The 19,976-nt window shown below is 43.3% G+C and overlaps 1 protein-coding gene across 1 annotated transcript; it reads left to right on the forward strand.

The window, feature by feature from the left end:
* Window positions 1-4,493: 4,493 nt before the first annotated feature.
* LOC100449859 (large ribosomal subunit protein eL21-like) lies at window positions 4,494-4,989 on the forward strand. The gene has a single exon (XM_054537465.2). It carries the CDS (start codon window positions 4,507-4,509, stop codon window positions 4,987-4,989), a length of 483 nt encoding a protein of 160 aa, XP_054393440.1. The 5' UTR covers window positions 4,494-4,506.
* The last annotated feature ends 14,987 nt before the right edge of the window (window positions 4,990-19,976 follow it).

Here is a 19,976-nt window from a genome sequence, read left to right on the forward strand (position 1 = left end):
ATAAAATGAGGATAGGCACGGCACAGTGGCTCACGCCTATAATCCCAGCACTTTGGGAGGCCAAGGTGGGAGGATCACTTGAGCCCCGGAGTTCAAGACCAGCCTGCACAACATAGTGAGACCTCTTCTCTATTAAAAATAAATAAATAAATAAATAAAATGAGGATCATCAAGGGACCTACCTCGTTGAGTGGTTGTGAGGAGTTAAAGACAAAATGCATGTACCACACTGATACAATATCTGTCATATAGCAAGTGCTTAATAAATATTGTTATAAACACAATAATTATGATAATATAAATATTTAAATGATAAACATTATTGTTGTATTTGTCAGGATTCTCCAGAGAAACAGAACCAATAGGATATATATAGATACGTAAGAGGAAATTTATTATGGGCATTGGTTCATGCGATTACAAAGGCCAAGAAGTCCAATGATAAACCGTCTGCAAGCTGAAAAACAGGAAAGCCGGTAGTGTAATTTAGTCCCCCGTGGAAGGCTTGAGAGTCGGGTTGGGGAGGGAAACTGGTTCAAGAACCAGGAGCTCTGATGTCCAAGGGAAGGAGAAAATAGATGTCCCAGCTCAAGGACAGAGAGAATTCACCCTTCCTCTGCCTTTTTATTCAAGCCCTCAGTGGATTGGATGCTGCCCACTCACACAGATGAAGGTGGATCTTCTTTGCTCTCAGTCTACTGATTCAAATGTTAACTCTTCCAGAAACACCCTCAAAGGCACACCCAGAAATAATGTTCTACCAGCTAATATCCCTTAGTCCAGTCAAGATGACACGTAAAATCAGTACACAAAATTAACAGTCACTGCCGGGCGTGGTGGCTCACGCCTGTAATCCCAAAAATTTGGAAGGCTGAGGTGGGAGGATCACCTGAGGTCAGGAGTTCGAGATCAGCCTGGCCAACATGGTGAAACCCCGTCTCTACTAAAAATATAAAAAAATTAGCCAGGCGTGGTGGCAGGTGCCTGTAATTCCAGCTACTCTGGAGGCTGTGGCAGGAGAATCGCTTGAACCCAGGAGGCAGAGGTTGCAGTGAGCCGAGATCGCACCACTGCACTCCAGCCTGGGCAACAGAGTGAGACTCCATCTCAAAAAACATTATAAGCAAATCAAATAAAATTGAAGACTGCCAGATTATAATTTCTGACCCATTATCTTTCACCCAACTTGGTCTTGAACAACTAGTAGCTATTTCTCAAATCCAATCCACCTTCAAGGTTTAACAAACAAATAAAAATATGTTCACACACCTTCAAAATAATCTGATACAAGTTCTGAAGATAGGCTGGGTGCGGTTCACACTTGTAATCCCAGCACTTTGGGAGGCTGAGGCAGGCAGATGACGAGGTCAGGGGATCCAGATCATCCCGGCTAACGGGGTGAAACTCCATCACTACTAAAAATACAAAAAATAAGCCAGGCTTGGTGGCACACACCTGTAGTCCCAGATACTCGGGAGGCTGAGGCAGGAGAATCGCTTGAACCCGGGAGGCAGAGGTTGCAGTGAGCCAAGATCGCACCATTGCACTCCAGCCTGGGCAACAAAAGCAAGACACCGTCTCAAAAAAAAAAAGAAATTAATAATAACCATTAATAATAAATGGTAGTTCTCGGTCGGGCGCAGTGGCTCACGCCTCTAATCCCAACACTTTGGGAGGCCGAGGCGGGTGGATCACCTGAGATCAGGAGTTCAAGACTAGCCTGGCCAACATGGTGAAATCCCATCTCTACTAAAAATACAAAAATTATCCAGGCGTAGTGGTGCAGGCCTGTAGTCTCAGCTACTTGGGAAGCTAAGGCAGAGAATCACTTGAACCCAGGAGGCGGAGGTTGCAGTGAGCCGAGATCGTGCCATTGCCCTCCAGCCTGGGCAACAGAGTGAGATTTGGTCCCAAACAATGAAAATAATAATAATAATAATAATAAATGGTAGTTCTTAGCTGCGGCCTTCATAATGACATCATTTAATTATCTTCTCACACTACAGGCCTGACACATAACGTCCTCAACAAATATTTGTAGGATAAAAAAATAAAAATAGTTTTCAGTCATGTTCTCTGTTAATCCAGCTTGTTGATCCTGGAGAGACTTTCTGGAGGTGGTGTCTTTAATGACCAACAGGAGTTTGCTGAGGATAATTGCACCTTCTATATTAAACAGAACAGTGCCTAGAGACAGAGAAAGTGTTCGGTAAATATTTTGGAAAGAAGAAAGGGAAGAGGAAGAAAGGAAAGGGAGAAGAGAGAAAAGAAGGAAGAGGAAGAAGAGAGGAGTGAAAGAAAAGCTCAAGAAGGGCCTGACACAGTGTCTCACACCTGTAATCCCCACATTTTGGGAGGCCAAGGCAGGAGAATCACATGAACCCGGGAGTTCAAGACCAGCCTGAGCAACATAGTGGGGCCTTATCTCTAAAAAAAAAAAAAAAAAAAAAAAAAGACACAAAACAACAACAAAAATCTTAAGATTTTTTCCTTTAAAACTTAGCCTTCACTTGAAACTCATCAAGGAGGTTTTAAATTTGAGCTAAGGATCTCTGAGACAGGCTGCAAATAGGATCTCTAGCAAGATGTGTTTTTTGTTTGTTTGTTTGTTTTTTGAGACGGAGTTTTGCTCTTGTTGCCCAGGCTGGAGTACAATGGCGCAATCTCGTCTCACCGCAACCTCCCAGGTTCAAGTGATTCTCCTGCCTTGGCCTCCTGAATAGCTAGGATTACAGGTGTGCACTACCACACCCAGCTAATTTATGTATTTTTAGTAGAGACGGGGTTTCACCATGTTGGCCAGGCTGGTCTTGAACTCCTGACCTCAGGTGATCCACCCATCTCAGTCTCCCAAAGTGCTGGGATTACAGGCGTGAGCCACCGCGCCTGGCCCAAAATGTTTCTTAGGGAGCTGATATCAATATACTTTAAGTCCTGATAGTCCCACAAGTTTCTTCTAATGTAGCTGTCAGCACACTTCTGTCTTATCTGAACCCCTACCCCAAGTGTGAGCTCTGTGAAGCTAAGGGCTGTATCTATTTTAACCAATGTTGTACATATTTAGTACAAAAAAGGTGCTCACTAAATTTTGTTAGTTCCTAAACTGGGCTGAGTTCTAGTTCTGGTAATGGCAGAGTAGATTTTATCTGACTAACTCCCTCATAGATAACAACTATAAATTCTGCTAAAAATATTTGGCAACGATAAAAAATAAAAACTGAATTAAGGCAGAGTAAAGTGACGAAAACCAGGCATAAGCTGGAAGGAGATTCAGTGTTTAAATAAAGGAACCACTCTGGGTGTGATCCACATTTATATGGATTTTCCACAAAGGAAAATTCTTCAGTTTTCACAGCACAGAAAGCTAGAATTCGAGCAGAAATTCAGAACTTAATTTGTCAATTAAATCAGAAAATAGAGTTCAGGCTGTTACAGTGACTGAAAATTGAGGGAGAAACTCCAGAAACAAAAGATCCAGAGAAAATAACCAAAAATCTGCAGGTAAACTTCCTCAAATCCTGAGCTAAGCCTTGAATCGCACATGCACAAATAAGACTCCAAGTCACTCAGCGGGGAAACCAATAGCTGGAAGGATGAAATTACTGAGCAAAGATTTTAGCTGCTGCTCACTACAAGGAAGACAATTTGAAGTTGAAATTCTGCCACATTATCAGGGCTTGGTAAAAGACAGTCCATCAAAACCCCAAAAGGACTATACCTAAGGAGAAAACCCTGTATCCTAAGATTAAGAGATATAGCCTATGAGTAGGAGCAAAATAAAAACTAGACTTAGGCCGGGCGCAGTGGCTCACTCCTATAATCCTAGCACTTTGGGAGGCCAAGGTGGGTCGTTCACCTGAGGTCTGGAGTTCAAGACCAGCCTGGCCAACATGGTGAAACCCCATCTCTACTAAAAATACAAAATTAGCCAGGGAATGCTGTTGGGTGCCTGTAATCCCAGCTACTCAGGAGGCTGAGGCAGAAGAATTGCTTGAACCCAGGGGATGGGGGTTGCCCTGAGCCGAGATCGCGCCATTGCACTTCAGCCTGGGTAAAAAGAGTGAAACTGTCTCAAAATAAATAAATAAATAAATAAAGTAGACTTATTCTAACAAAGGGTAAAGTCAAACACCCACAAGTTTGAGATGATCCACCAGTAATTTAACCGCTGGCAAAAAAAAAAAAAAAAATTGACACTATTCAGAGGAGTATAACAGAATTCAGAATCTCTATAACATATCACTCATGGTCAATGTGCAATAAAAACTATTAGACATGCAAAACAACAACAACCACAAAATGGTTGTGATCCATAGACAAGAGGGAAAAAAGTCAATAGAAACAGAGCCACAGACAATTCAAACATCAGAATTCGGAATCAAAAACTTTAAAGTAACCATGACAAATGTCCTTAAGAGTCTACAGGAAAGGATGGTTATATTGGGTTTAAAAATGAAGAATATCAGCCTTACGGCCAGAACCGCCACCTTCCAGTAATTTGCCAAAATGACAAACACAAAGGGAAAGAGGAGAGGCACCCGATACATGTTCTCTAGGCCTTTTAGAAAACATGGAGTTGTTCCTTTGGCCACTTATATGCGAATCTATAAGAAAGGTGATATTGTAGACATCAAGGGAATGGGTACTGTTCAAAAAGGAATGTTCCACAAGTGTTACCATGGCAAAACTGGAAGAGTCTACAATGTTCCCCAGCATGCTGTTGGCATTGTTGTAAACAAACAAGTTAAGGGCGAGATTCTTGCCAAGAGAATTGATGTGTGTATTGAGCACATTAAGCACTCTAAAAGCCAAGATAGCTTCCTGAAACGTGTGAAGGAAAATGATCAGAAAAAGAAAGAAGCCAAAGAGAAAGTTACCTGGGTTCAACTGAAGCACCAGCCTGCTCCACCCAGAGAAGCACACTTTGTGAGAACCAATGACAAAGAGCCTGAGCTGCTGGAAACTATTCCCTATGAATTCATGGCATAATAGGTGTTAAAAAAAATAGAAGACCTCTGGACTGTAAAAATGTTTCTCTTCATTGAATAGAAGTGTGGTGTCCTCTCCCCCAAAGAAATATTTAAAGGAAATTTTAATTGTGTCCTAATTCATTATGCAATGTCTTTACTATTCAAATTTAATGTATTTCTTGCCGAAAGACGTGAGGTAGCTTATTGTGCAACAAATTACTCAAGTGGTTAGAAAATGGCCAGGTATTATGTATGAAATATTTGTATTGGTTTGAAGACAGTGCCTCTAAATCACCAAGGAAGAAATAAAATAATTTACAAAAATAAAAAAAGAAGGTTATCAAGAGAGACTTGAAAGTAGTAGAAAAGAACCAAATGAAAATCCTAAAAAGGAAAATATAACATCTAAAATTTATGTATGTATGTATGTATGTATGTATTTATTTATTTATTTTTAGACGGAGTCTCACCCTGTCGCCCAGGCTGGAGTGCAATAGCACAATCTCAGCTCACTGCAACCTCCGCCTCCCAGGTTCAAATGATTCTCCTGCCTCGGCCTCCCAAGTAGCTGGGATTACAGGTGCACACCAACACACTCAGCTAATTTTTGTATTTTTAGTAGAGACAAGGTTTCACCGTGTTTGCCAGGCTATTCTCGATCTCCTGAACTTGTGATCTGCCCACCTCAGCCTCCCAAAGTGCTGGAATTACAGGCATGAGCCACCACACCCAGCCAATATCTGAAATTTAAAATGTGTTGGATGTATTAAGAGTAGATTTGACATAATCGAAGAAATAACCCATAAGTGTAAATACAAGTTAATAGGATCAACCAAACTGAAGCACAGAGGGAGAAAAAAATTGAAAAAAAAAGTGATCACAATGTTTATGGCCTACTGGACACTGTTAAAAGATCTAATATATGTATAATTGGAGTTCCACAAAGATAAGAGAGAGAGATTGTGGAGAACAACAAATATTTGAGGAAATACTAGCTGAAATTTTCCAACTTTGATTTTTTCTAAGCAGCAATCTATAGACCAGAAGATCAGAAACCCACAATTTGATAAGTACAAATAACACCATATTGGGATACATAATAGTCAAACCGTTATGGATAAAGAAAAACTTTAGGCTGGGCACCGTGGCTCACGCCTGTAATCCCAGCACTTTGGAAGGCTGAGGCGGGTGGATCACGAGGTCAGGAGTTTGAGACCAGCCTGACCAACATGGTGAAACCCCGTCTCTACTAAAAATACAAAAATCAGCCGGGTGTGGTGGTGTGTGCCTGTAATCCCAGCTACTCAGGAGGCTGAGGCAGGAGAATTGCTTGAATCCAGGAGGTGGAGGTTGCCGTGGGCTGAGATTGCGCCACAGCACTCCAGCCTGAGTGACAGAGCAAGACTCTGTCTCAAAAAAAAAAAAAAAAAGAAAAACTTTAAAGTGGCCAGAGATAAAAGACCTACAGGGAATCAAACATATGAATAATAGCTGACTTGTCACTAGAAACAGTGGAGCCCAGCCAACACTGGAGCAACTTCTTTAAAGTGCTCAAGTAGGCTGGGCACAGTGGCTCACACTTGTAATCTCAGCACTTTGGGAGGCTGAGGCAGGAGGATCACTTGAGACCAGGAGTTTAAGACCAGCCTGGCCAACATGACAAAACCCTGTCTCTACTAAAAATACAAAAACGAGCTGGGCATGGTGGTGCACATCTGTAATCCCAGCTACTCAGGAGGCAGAGGTATGAGAATTGCTTGAATCTGGGAGGTAGAGGCTACAGTGAGCCAAGATTGCACCACGGCACTCCGGCCTGGGTGATACAGTGAGACTCTTTCTCAAAAAAAAAAACCAAAATAAAATAAAGTGCTCAAGTAAAAACATACATACACACAAAAACACAAAAACCTGCAAACCTAAAATTTAATATCCAGTGAAAATGTATTTCAAAAATGAAGATAAAATGAAGAAATTTCAAATAAATTAAAGTTGAATTTGTCACCAGCAGAATCAAATGTATGAAATGATGAAGAAAGGACTTCAGTTTAAAGGAAAATTACACCAAATAGCACTTTGGATTTCCAGGAAAGAGGGAAGAACACTGAAAATAGTACATAGGTTGATGTGAAAGATGTTATTCTTTACTTTCTTAAATTCTTTAAAAGTCAGTGGACTCTTGGGGAATAATGTCAGCAAGATGGTGGAATAGGAAGCCCCAGACTTCATTCTCCCATACAGATACTGAGTTAACAATAACATATAGTCCAAAAGCCTTTATGAGGACTCCAGAAACAACTTAAGGAATCATGGGATTCCAGGCAAGCACAAAACCAATAGTAGCCATGCTGAAATGGGAAAAGAAGACAGTATTAAACGTGTTATTGGGATTTAATTCTAAAAATACAAGTGTTATAGGTTCCTATGAAAATAAAGCATTTTTGTTTATTTCTCTTTAAAAATAGTCAATGGACTCTTTAAAGCAGAAATATTAATAATGTATTGCAGGCTCTAAAGCATATGGAGAAATAAAATATATGACCAAAACAGTGCAATGAACAAGAGGAGTGGCAATGGAATAGTACTGTTGTAAGGTTCTTACATTATATATCAGGTGGCATAATATTACTTCTAGGTAGACTGTTGGGGAAATGTAAATCAAAACTATGATGACATACCATCTCACACCAATTAGGATGGCTGCTATCAAAAAAACAGAAAATGGCAAGGTGTGGTAGTTCATGCCTGTTAGCCCAGCATTTTCGGAGGCCAAGGCAGATGGATCGCTTGAGCCCAGGAGTTCGAGACTACCCTAGGCAACATAGTGAGACCCCATTTCTACTAAAAATACAAAAAAAATTAGCTGGACATGGTGGTGCTCGCCTGTAGTCCCAGCTACCTGGGAGGCAAGGTGGGAGGACCACCTGAGCCTGGAAGGTTGAGGCTGCAGTGAGTTGTGATTGCACCACTGCACTCCAGCCTGGGTGACAGAATGAGACCCTGTCTCAAAAAAAAAAGCAAAGCAAAACAAAACAAAACAAAAACCTCACAATATCAACATACAAAAATCAATTTTATTGCTGTATGTCAGCAATGAACATGTGGAAAACAAAATTTAAAATACCATCATAATCACTGAAAATGTTATACTTAGGGACAAAACTAACAATATGGACTGATATGTTGAAAACTACAAAATGCTGGTGAGAGAAATCAAAGAAAATCTAAATAAAGAGAGAGATCTACCATGTCCATGAATTGGAAGACCCAATATAGTAAAGATGCCAGTTGAGCTACAGGTTTAACACAATTCCTATCAAAAATCAAGACAAGATTTTTTTTGTAAACACAGACAAGGTTTTTCTAAAATTTATATAGGAAGGCAAAAAGGAACTAGAATATCTAAAACCAAAAAAAAAACAAAAAAGAATAATTAAAAAAAGAATATCTAAAGCCAGTTGGAAAATGATAAAGTGGGAGGAATCACCTACCTTGAGATCCATCTACCAATGGGATCCATTTAAATTGAAAAATAATTTAGTGATTGAAGGATAATTGGATATCCATAAGCAAAAAAATGAACCATGGCATAAACCTCATATTTTATACAAAATTTACCTCAAAAGTATCATAATTCAAATGTAAAGCATAAAACTATAAATTATTATTATTATTATTTTTTTTTTTTTTGAGACGAAGTTTCGCTCTTGTTGCCTAGGCTGGAGTGCAATGGTGCGATCTCAGCTCACCTCAACCTCCACCTCTCTGGTTCAAGCGATTCTCCTGCCTCAGTCACCTGAGTAGCTGGGATTACAAGCATGTGCTGCCACGCCTGGCTAATTTTGTATTTTTAGTAGAGACAGAGTTTCTCCATGTTGATCAGGCTGGTCTCGAACTCCCAAACTCAGGTGATCTGCCCGCCTCGGCCTCCCAAAATGCTGGGATTACAGGCATGAGCCACCGCACCCGGCCTAAAACTGTAAATTATTAAGATAGAGAACATCTGCTGGACGTAGGGCTCAGCAAGTTCTTAGACATGATACCAAAACCAAAATATGTAAAAGAAAAAAATCAATAAATTGAACTTCATCAAGATTAAAATATTTTGCTTTGCCAAAGGCCTGATTTTAAGAGTATAAAAAGCCAAGTTACAGAATAGGAGAAAATATTTGCAAACTATACATCTAACAAAGGACTCATATCTAGAATATATAAAGAAGTCTCAAATGCATCCAATTAGAAAATAGGCAAAAGACATAAACAGACATTTCAAACAAAGAGGTTATACAGATGGAAAACAAGCACCTGTAAAGATGTTTAGTATTAATAGCCATTAGGAGAGTGCAAGTTCAAATCACGGCAAGACATCATCACACATTTAAAACAGTAGAATGAGGCCAGGCACAGTGGCTCATGCTATAATCCCAGCACTTCAGGAGGCCAAGGCGGGTGGATCACCTGAGGTCAGGAGTTCGAGACCAGCCTGGCCAACATGGTGAAATCCCATCTCTACTAAAAATACAAAAATCAGCTGGGCATGGTGGCGCGTGCCTGTAGTCCCAGATACTTGGGAAGCTGAGGCAGGAGAATAGCTTGAACACAGGAGGCAGAGGTTGCAGTGAGCCAAAATCACGCTACCGCACTCCAGCCAGACCCTGTCTCAAAAATAAAATAAAAGAATAGAACAGCTAAAATAAAAATAGTAAGAACAACAAATGCTGGCAAGTATATGGAGAAACTAGATCTCTTATACATCATTGGTGGGAATATAAAATAACACAACCACTCTGGAAAACATTTTGGCAGTTTCTTTACAAACTTAATATAGGCCAGGCACGGTGGCTCACACCTGTAATCCCAGCACTTTGGGAGGCCAAGGTGAGCAGATCACCTAAGGTTGGGAGTTCAAGACCAGCCTGGCCAACATGGTGAAACCCCGTCTCTACTAAAACTACAAAAATTAGGTGGACGTAGTGGCACAGGCCTGTCATCCTGGCTACTTGGGAGGCTGAGGCAGGAGAATCACTTGAACCTGGGAGGCGGAGGTTGCAGTGAGTCAAAATCTCACCACTGCACTCCAGCCTGGGTGACAGAGTAAGCCTCCATCTCAAAAAAAAAAAAAAGACTTACTATAGGCTGGGCATGGTGGCTTATGCCTATAATCCCAGTACTTTGGGAGGCCAAGGCTGGAGGATCACTTGAGCCTAGGAATTCAAGACTAGTCTGGAGGATCACTTGAGCCCAGGAGTTCAAGACCAGCCTGGGCAACATGGTGAGACCCTGTCTCTACAGAAAAAATAAAAAAAATTAGTCAGGCATGATGGTGCATGCCTGTGGTCTCAGCTGTTCAGGAAGCTGAGGTGAGAAGATTGTTTGAGCCTGGGAGGTCAAGGTTGCAGTGAACTGTATTTGCACCACTGCACTCCAACCTGGGTGACAGAGCAAGACCCTGTCTAAAACAAAAACGAAAACAAAAACAAAAAACTTAATATATACTTACCATATGATCCAACAATCGCACTTCCAGGCATTTATTCCAGAGAAATGAAAATTTAGGTCCACACAAAAATATGTATATGAATGTTCATAGCAACTTGATTCTTAATAGCCCCAAATTGGAAACAACCCAAATATCCTTCAGTGAGTGAATGGTTAAACAGACTGTGGTACATCTATACCACAGAATACTACTCAGCAGTAAAAAGGTACAAACTATTGATACACTCAACGGTTAGGTGTTTCTTAAGGGAAGTATGGTGAGTGAAAAAAGCCAATCTCAAAAGGATGTGTACTGTACAGTTCCATCTCTGTAATATTATCATAGTGGACAAAATTACAGAGATAGAAACAAAGTAGTGGTCACCAAGGTTTAAGGGGCAAGTAGGGGAGAAAGACATGCTACCAGAAAAAGGTAGCATGGGGGATCTTTGTGGAAATGGAATAGTTTTGTGTCTTGATTGTGGTGGTGGCTATACTAATGTCACATGTGATAAAATTACCTAGAACTGTACATGCATGCGAGCACATACGAATGCCTGTAACACTGGTGACATCTGAATACAGTCTGTGGATTGTATTGTCAATTTCCTGGTTTTGTAATTGCTCTACAGGTATGAAAGAAGCTATCACTGAGAGAAATTGGATAAAAGGTCTGTAGCACCTTTCTGTACTATTTTTGAAACTTCCTATGAATCTATAATTAGTTCAAAATAAAAACTTAAAAATATTTTTTAATACCTCACTATTCTGTGGATCAGGAATTTAGGCAAGGTTTGGCTGGGTGATCCTTTCTCTCCATTTGGTGTCAACCCAGGCTTTCGGAGGTATTTAGCTGGTGATGCAGCTGGTCTGGAAGGTTCAGAATGGCTTTAGTCAAATGGCTAGTGCCTTGGTGGGGACAGCTGGAAAGCTGGGCTCAGCTTGACCTCTCTCCTTCTCCGTGTAGTCTCAGGGCCTCTCCATGTGGTTTCCCCAAAACAGCTGTCAGACGTCTTACATGGCGGCTCTTGTTTGATTTTAATATTTCAGAGGTAAGACACTTCTGGAGGAAACCAAACCCCAGGCACAGCCTTCCTTAAAAATACTGCTGAAGAAGAGTTGAGGAGATGGTCACTAGAAAGGAAGTAGTCAAGAAACTGAGAATGCAGCCTGTTGAATGGGTCGTTAAAGAAGTTGTTGATGGCCAGGCACGGTGTCTCATGCCTGTAATCCCAGCTGTTTGGGAGGTGGATGCGGGCGAGTGACCTGAGGCCGGGAGTTTGAGACCAGTCTGATCAACATGGAGAAACCCCGTCTCTACTAAAAATACAAAAACTTGACAGGGCATGATGGGGCATGCCTGTAATTACAGCTACTTGGGAAGCTGAAGCAGAAGAATTGGTTGAATCCGGGAGGCGGAGGTTGTGGTGAGCTGAGATTGCGCCATTGCACTACAGCCTGGACAACAAGAGGGAAACTCTGCCTCAAAAAAAAAAAAAAAAAAAAGAAGTGGTTGAGGCTGGGTGTGGTGGCTCACACTTTTAATCCCAGCACTTCGGGAGGCCATGGTGAGTGGATCACTTGAGTCCAAGAGTTTGAGGCCAGCCTGGGCAACACGGCAGAAATCTCCTCTCTACTAATAATACCAAAAATTAGTTGGGCATGGTGGCGCATGCCTGTAGTCCCAGCTACTTGGGAGGCTGAGGTGGGAGGATTGCTTGAGCCCAGCAGGTGGAGGTTGCAGTGAGCTGAGATTATGCCACTATGCTCTATCTCAAAAAAGAAAGTTGTTGAAGTGCACCGGGTGATGGCAGGATTCTGAGAGGCACACAAATCACTAGTGAGTGAGAGACAGTGACCCAGGGAAAAGAGAATGATGGCAACAAGGAGGAGGGATGATAGAATCAGTTGGTATAACAGCCGGGCACAGTGGCTCACGCCTGTAATCCCAGCACTTTGGGAGGCCGAGGCGGGCAGATCATGAGGTCAGGAGTTGGAGACCAGCCTAACCAACATGGTGAAACCCCATCTCTACTAAAAATACAAAAATTGGCCAGACATGGTGGCACATGCCTGTAATCCCAGCTACTCAGGAGGCTGAGGCAGGAGAATCGCTTGAACCCGGGAGGCAGAGGTTGCAGTGAGCTGAGATCATGCCACCACACTCCAGCCTGGGCAACAGAGCGAGACTCCTTCTCAAAAAAAAAAGAAAGAAAGAATCAGTTGGTATATGCCTAAGAGAGTAGGGATTTCTACAATCAGGTGTCTGGGAAAATATCTAAAGACACAATGTGGAGGCCAGGTGCAGTCTGGCCCACGCCTGATTCCAGCACTTTGGAAGGCCGAGGCAGGAGGATGGCTTGACTCCAGGAATTTGAGGACAGCCTGAGCAACATAGGGAGACACCTCAGCCCCACTACAAAAAAATTAAAAAATAGCCAGGTGTGGTGGTGCACGCTTGTGGTCCCAGCTACTTGGGAGGCCTTGAGCCCAGGAAGTCGAGGCTGTGGTGAGCCCTGATGGCACCATTGCACTGCAGCCTGGGTGACGGGGTGATATCCTGTCTCAAAATAAATAAATATATAATTTTTAACAAGAAACAATGTGGACACTGATTCCACTCCCTGTCCCTGAGGGATGTGGTGTGAGAGGATAATCAGCTTCCGGGTAAGAGGGCTGCAGGGGAGGACTGTTGTCAGGGATCATGTTGAGTTCTGTGGCTTGGAGGCAGAGGACATGTTCCCGGAAATTGAGAACAGTAAGGAAGCTGGCTGATTGTTGAACCCATGTCCCAGAAGACACCGTGGGAAGGTTAGGATGGGAGACTGGCAGAGAACTTGGATGCTGGGTCAGGGGAGGGAAAACAGAACAGCAAGGAGAAAGATTTTGGGAGATGATCAAGGAAATGATGTGAGTCTGGTGCATTTGGCAAGGTGTAAGAAGATGTAGTCCGTGAGCTCCAAACTGAGCTCTGAGAACCTGCCCCTGAGAGAGAAGGGCACAGTTAGGGAAGGTCCTTAAGTAAGGCTCAGCCTAGTGTGGGTTGGGGGTTGATTCAGTGATCTGTTACTTGCTGATTCCGTGGCACACGCCTGTAGTCCCAGCTACTCAGGGGCCTGAAATGGGAGGATTGCTTGAGCCCAGGAGTTCCAGTCTGGCCTGAGCAACATAATGAGATCCTGTCTCTTTAAAAGAAAATCGAAGGACTTCTGCAATTGGGGAGCACAGGGGATGAATCAGATTCAGTCTCTGTTCAAATATAAAATATCTCTATGACTACAGCTTAAAATTGTATTGAAAGAAGAGAAATCCTGAGTTAATTCTAATAAAAAGGAAATAGAAGGGACATTTATCTTCTTCCTATTTTTTGCTCTAGTCCCTAGGAGGGTGTGTCCAGGCTCTGTAAATTGTTCCTTGGAAGAAGGGATGAGGCTGGGGAGGGCACGGTGTCTATGCTCCCTCCTGGTCCGGGACCTGGCCTCTTAGGTCCTCATTTTCAGGCTTGATCCTGCAGAAAAAATTACCATGGTAGGTGGAGCAAAAACAGACATTTGAGTTGCTTTTTTTGTGTGTATCTTGATATGATCTTAAACTCTTGGCATTAATAGATTTTCTCATTTGAAACCATTCTGTCCTTGCTCTGTTGCTGAGGTTGGAGAGCAGTGGCGTGATCTTGGGTCGCTGCAACCTCTGCCTTCCAGGTTCAAGCAACTCTCCTGCCTCAGCCTCCTGAGTAGCTGGGACTACAGGTGTGTACCATTATGCCCAGCTAATTTTTGTATTTTTGGTAGAGACAGGGTTTCACCATGTTGGCCAGGCTGGTCTCGAACTCCTGACCTCAGGAGATCCACCTGCCTCAGCCTCCCAAAGTGCTAGGATTATAGGCATGAGCCACCGTGCCCAGCCCAATCTGTTAATATTTTATATGGGATTTTTGCATCTATGTTCGTAAAATAGATTGGCCTTTAATATTCCTTTCTCTTACTGCCTATCACTGGTTTGGGTATCAAGTTTATATCAGCCCCATAAATGAGTTTGAGAATGTTCTTTATTTTTCTATTCTCTAAAAAGTTTGTAGAATATTTGAATTAGATATTCTTTTTTTTTTTTTGAGAAGGAGTTTCGCTCTTATCGCCCAGGCTGGAGTGCAGTGGCATAATCTCAGCTCACTGCAACCTCTGCTTCTCAGGTTCAAGGGATTCTCCTGCCTCAGACTTCCTAGGAGCTGGGATTACAGGTGCCCACCACACGCCCGGCTAATTTTTTGTATTTTTACTAGAGATGGGGTTTCTCCATGTTGGGCAGGCTGGTCTCAAACTCCCGACCTCAGGTGATCCACCCACCCTGGCCTCCCAAAGTGCTGGGATTGCAGGCGTGAGCCACCGTGCCCTGCCAGATATTCTTTTAAGTGTTTCATAGAGCTTGTCTTATTGATTTATAAGAGTTCTTTGTATGTTTTCCATATTAATGCTTTGTCTTGTAATGTATACTGTAAATTATATAATTTATATATTATATATTATATAAATATATATATTTAGATATGTAATTGTATATGTAATATATATATGTAATTGTAAATATACATTACAATACAGGTGTGAGCCACCACACCAGGCCAACATGGAGTTTCCTTATACAGAAATGTAGATATATGACTCTCCACTTTTGTGACTTTTATCTGTAATTTTTATTGTAAAAAAATCTTAAAAAGTGTGATAAAGTGTAAAAAGTGTGATAAAGTCAACTTTAAGCATTTTTTCTTATCTTTTTTAGGTTTTGTGTACTGCCCAGAAATGTTTTCCATGACAAAAAAATTATTTTTAAAATTTCTTTTAGGCCTTTTATAATTTGCTATCTTTATATATAGGCCCTCAATTAATTTGTTCAAGAATATAGTTTTGGTATGCTGATACAGAAATCTAAGTTGAATTTTTTTCTGAATATATGGCCAATTACCTCAACATCTAGTCTACGCTTTCCTCACTGCTCTTGAATTTAACCTGTATCATAAACTAAATATACATACTTTCATCATAGATTTCAAATATTATATATATACATCTATGTTGCCCAGTCTTGAAATCTTGGGCTCAAGGGATCTTCCCACCTCGGCCTCCCAAAGTGCTGGGATTACAAGCATAAGCCACCATGCCTAGCCATTTGTTTTTACGTTTTTATTTTTATTTTTTGTGTTTCTAGAGACAGTCTTGTTCCGTCACCCAGGCTAGGATGTCATAGGCTAGGATGTCATGGCTCAATCACAACTCACTGCAGCCTCAAACTCCGGGGCTCAAGTGATCCTTCCACCTCAGCCTCCCAAGTAGCTGGGAGACACCACTACACCCTGCTAATTTTTTTTTTTTTTTTTGGTAGAGAAAGGGGTCTCACTGTGTTGCCCCAACTAGTCTTGAACTCCTAGCTTCAAGTGATTCTCCTGCCCGAGCTTTCCAGAGTACTGAGATTACAGGTATGAGTCTCCACAGCCGGCCAACATGGAGTTTTCGTATACAGAAATGTAGATATATGACGCTCCACTTATTCAGGGTCTCCCTGTGCCTTAAGAGTCCTATGTACAAAGTACATACTGAGGAGGCTGAAGTGGGAGGATCGCTTGAGCCTGGGAGGTCAAGGCTGCAGTGAGCTAAGATTGTGCCACTGCACTCCAGCCTGTTTCCAAAAACAAACAAACAAACACCCATATGCAATTGGCTGGAACCTCCAGTCCATGTCTTGTGGTCCAAAGCCTTCCCTAAAATTTATTTTTATATATATATATATATATATATATATATATATATATTTTTTTTTAGACAGAGTTTCACTCTTGTTGCCCAGGCTGGAGTGCAGTGGCGTGATTTCGGCTCACCACAACCTCTACCTCCCAGATTCAAGCTATTCTGCTTCCTCAGCCTTCCTGAGTAGCTGGGATTACAGGCATGCGCCACCATGCCTGGCTGATTTTGTATTTTTAGTAGAGATGGGGTTTCTCCATGTTAGTCAGGCTGGTCTCAAACTCCCGACCTCAGATGATCCACCCGCCTCGGCCTCCCAAAGTGCTGGGATTACAGGCGTGAGCCACCGCGCCTGGCCTAAAATTTATCTTGATTGGTTCCAGCTTTAAGCTTCAGCTACCACTGGATTGGTTCAGTTTATAACCCCAAGTGTGGCAGGATGTATTTTCCAAAGATGGTTGCATCAGTAATAAAAATTGTATCCCCAGGCTGGGTGCAGTGGCCCACACCTGTAATCCCAGCACTTTGGGAGTCCGAGGCAGAAGGACTGTTTGAGCCCAGGAGTTCAAGACAACCTGGGAAACATGACAAGATCCTATGTCTACAAAATATAAAAAATTAGCTGGGTGCACGGCTGGGCACGGTGGCTCACGCCTGTAATCCCAGCACTTTGGGAGGCCGAGGTGGGCGGATCACTTGAGGTCAGGAGTTCGAGACCAGCCTGGCCAACATGGTGAAACCCTGTCTCTACTAAAAATACAAAAATTAGCCAGGCATGGTGGCAGGTGCCTATAATCCCAGCTACTCGGGAGGCTGAGGTAAGAGAATTGCTTGAACCCAGGAGATGGAGGTTGCAGTGAGCCGAGATCGCACCACTGCACTCCAGCCTGGGCAACAGAGCAAGACTCTGTCTCAAAGTAAAATAAAATAAAAAATTAGCTGGGTGCAGCGGTGCATGCCTGTAGTCCCAGCTACTCAGGAGGCTGAAGTGAGAGGATCAGGAGCCCGGGAACTTGAGGCTACAGTGAGTGGTGATTCCTCCATTGCACTTCAGCCTAGGTGACAGAGGGAGACCTTGTCTCAAAAGAAAGAAAGAAATATATAAATAAATAAATTTTATCCCTCATTCTCTTCTTAAAATGTGACACTGGCTGGGCGCAGTGGCTCACGCCTGTAATCCCAGCACTTTGGGAGGCCAAAGCGGGCAGATCACGAGGCGGGCGGATCACGAGGTCAGGAGTTCGAGACCAGCCTGACCAACATGATGAAACCTCGTCTCTACTAAAAAGACAAAAATTAGCCAGGCGTGGTGGTGTACGCCTGTAATCCCAGCTACTCCAGAGGTTGGGGCAGGAGAATCATTTGAATCCAGGAGGCGGAGGTTGCAGTGAGCTGAGATCGTGCCACTGCACTCCAGCCTGCGTGACAGGGCAAGACTCCATCTCAAAAAAAAAAATTTTTAAATGTGACATTAATATTCATCCTTGAGGTGGGGTCTCTGTTCCCTCCCCTTGATCCTGGCCAGACCTTTGTAATTGCCTCAACGGTAAGAATGTGGTGAAGGTGCCACTGCATGACTTCCAAGGACGGGTCCTGAGTGGCAATTCTCTTCAGTCTGGTGCTCTCCTACTCCCTCTGAGCTGCTATAGAGGATATTCAGCTACCTTGAAGCTGCCATGTTGGAGAAACTTCATGGAAAGCCCACAAAGAGATAAAGGAGAGAACTGTCCAAGCAACTCCAGCTGTTCCAGCCCCAGCGGTTGAAGGCTTCCCAGTACCGACATCAGACATGTGAGTGAAGAAGCCTTCTAGGTGACGTCAGGCCCAGCCACCATCTGACTGTGACCTCATAACAGACCCCAGGCCAGACCGAACCAGCAGAGTCACCCCCGAATTCCTAATCCAAAGAAATTGTCATTTTAAGCTACTGTATGTTAGGGTGATTTGTTATGGTGCAACAGGTAATAAATACACCAATGTGTGCTGTCCAGACTGTGAAACTCATCCCCTTTCCATAATTTCCACACACAAAAAGAAAACTTACTCACACAAGGCCTTTTTTGTGGTTAGCCCACAAAAGATGAAGAGATAAATGATGTGAAACCAACAACTTAAAATTGAATTTGGACATCCCAGTTCTAAAAATCCTTTATAGGTTTACCCCACCCACCCCAAGCAATACCCACCATCCCTCTCTTACATCCTCCTCTTGCTCTCATCTTCCAACAAACTTCAAATTCTTCTTCACTCTGTTAGGCAGAGCAATTACATTCTCTCAAGCTCTTTCTCCCAAACTCAGCTCCAGGACAACATTTCAAAATCCAGAGCCCTTTGCTAACCTGCCCAGTGGAGTTGGACTTTTCTAGCTTCAACTAGGTTCATCATTTTAGCTGATCTGCCTGTGGCCAGCTTCCCCACACTGGATGCCAACCTAGTAAAACAGTCATCCATAAATCATAAGGAAAGCTAAAATGTATCAAGCACCTACTATGTGCTGGTTGGAGGTTAAATGCCTCGCATGAGTCATCTCATTCAATTTCCACAAAAACCCTTTAAGATAAGGACTATTTGCTGGGCACGGTGGCTCATGCCTGTAATCCCAGCACTTTGGGAGGCTGAGGCAGGCGGATCACCTGAAGTCAGGAGTTCAAGAGCAGCCTGGCCAACATGGCGAAACCCCATCTCTACTAAATAAAAATTAGCCAGGCATTGTGGCTCATGCCTGTAATTCCAGCTACTCGAGAGACTGAGGCAGGGGAATCACTTGAACTCGCGAGGCGAGGTTGCAGTGAGCTGACATTGTACCACTGTACTCCAGAGCCTTTTAAGACTCTGTCTTAAAAAAAATATATATATATATGGACTATTAGTGTCCCCAGTTTACAGATGAGGAAACTGAGACTTCATAGAGTTTAAGGTGCCGGTGGTCATATCTATCATTGTGACAAAGTCAGATTCCAAAGCATTTTACCAATATTGCCTAAGTGAGTGGGAGGGAAGGGAAGGCTCTCTGGAGTCAGGCTATGCTGGACAGTGGGGTTCGGAAACTCTGGTGAATAAAGTGGTAGTTGTTTCTATGAACATGGAGTGAGAAGGCCCAATCCTAAACACACCAGTGCTTAAGGCAGCTGCAGAAAACTAAAGGCAATAGAAAAAGGGGAGCTGGATCGCAGGAGCTTGGATGGGGAAGACTTCAACCACAGGTGAAGATGCCAACAGCTTCCTGCCTGGAGGACTGAAGAAGGGTTGGGCTTCACTGGAGACCTCCAGGAGACAGATTTGCTTGTTGGGACAGAGGTAGGGAGGTGAAAGCGAGGTGAGGAAGTTGGGGGGTGGGGGAGGTGCACACAGCTCCACTAAAGAGCTGGAAGAGGCCGCTGGAGTAGTCGTGAGACGGCTGATCCAGGAAGGACTGCGGTATATTAATATGGAAAAGGCCTGTTTGTTTGTGCTTGGAGAGGAAGGAGCCAGAGGAGAGGGGAGCAAGGTGGGCGGGAGCTGGGGAGAGCCTGCAGCAAGATCTGCAGAGCCCGAGGCACTCTCGGCCTGGGCCCTGGAGAGGACGTGGGGTAAGTGATGGGGCACAGGCTGTGCGTCGGGGGAAGGTGCTGGGGCCTGAAGGTCCCGAGGGGGACCTCAGACGGCCTTATGCCTTCTCACAAAGAAACTGGACAATCATCTCCGTCCCGCACCTCGGTCGCCCCTCGGATTACTAGGCTGAGGCGCTCGGGAAGCCCGGGCAGAGGACAGAGGGTGGACGCAGGAGGCTGGACCGAGCGGGGCGGAGCTGGATGCC

The sequence above is a fragment of the Pongo abelii genome, chromosome 1 (genome assembly GCF_028885655.2).
Source record: "Pongo abelii isolate AG06213 chromosome 1, NHGRI_mPonAbe1-v2.0_pri, whole genome shotgun sequence".
NCBI classification, from domain to species: domain Eukaryota; kingdom Metazoa; phylum Chordata; class Mammalia; order Primates; family Hominidae; genus Pongo; species Pongo abelii.

Excerpts from the sequence above, each read along its gene's own strand:
- LOC100449859 (XM_054537465.2), top strand. The coding sequence starts at position 4,507 with ATGACAAACACAAAGGGAAAGAGGAGAGGCACCCGATACATGTTCTCT.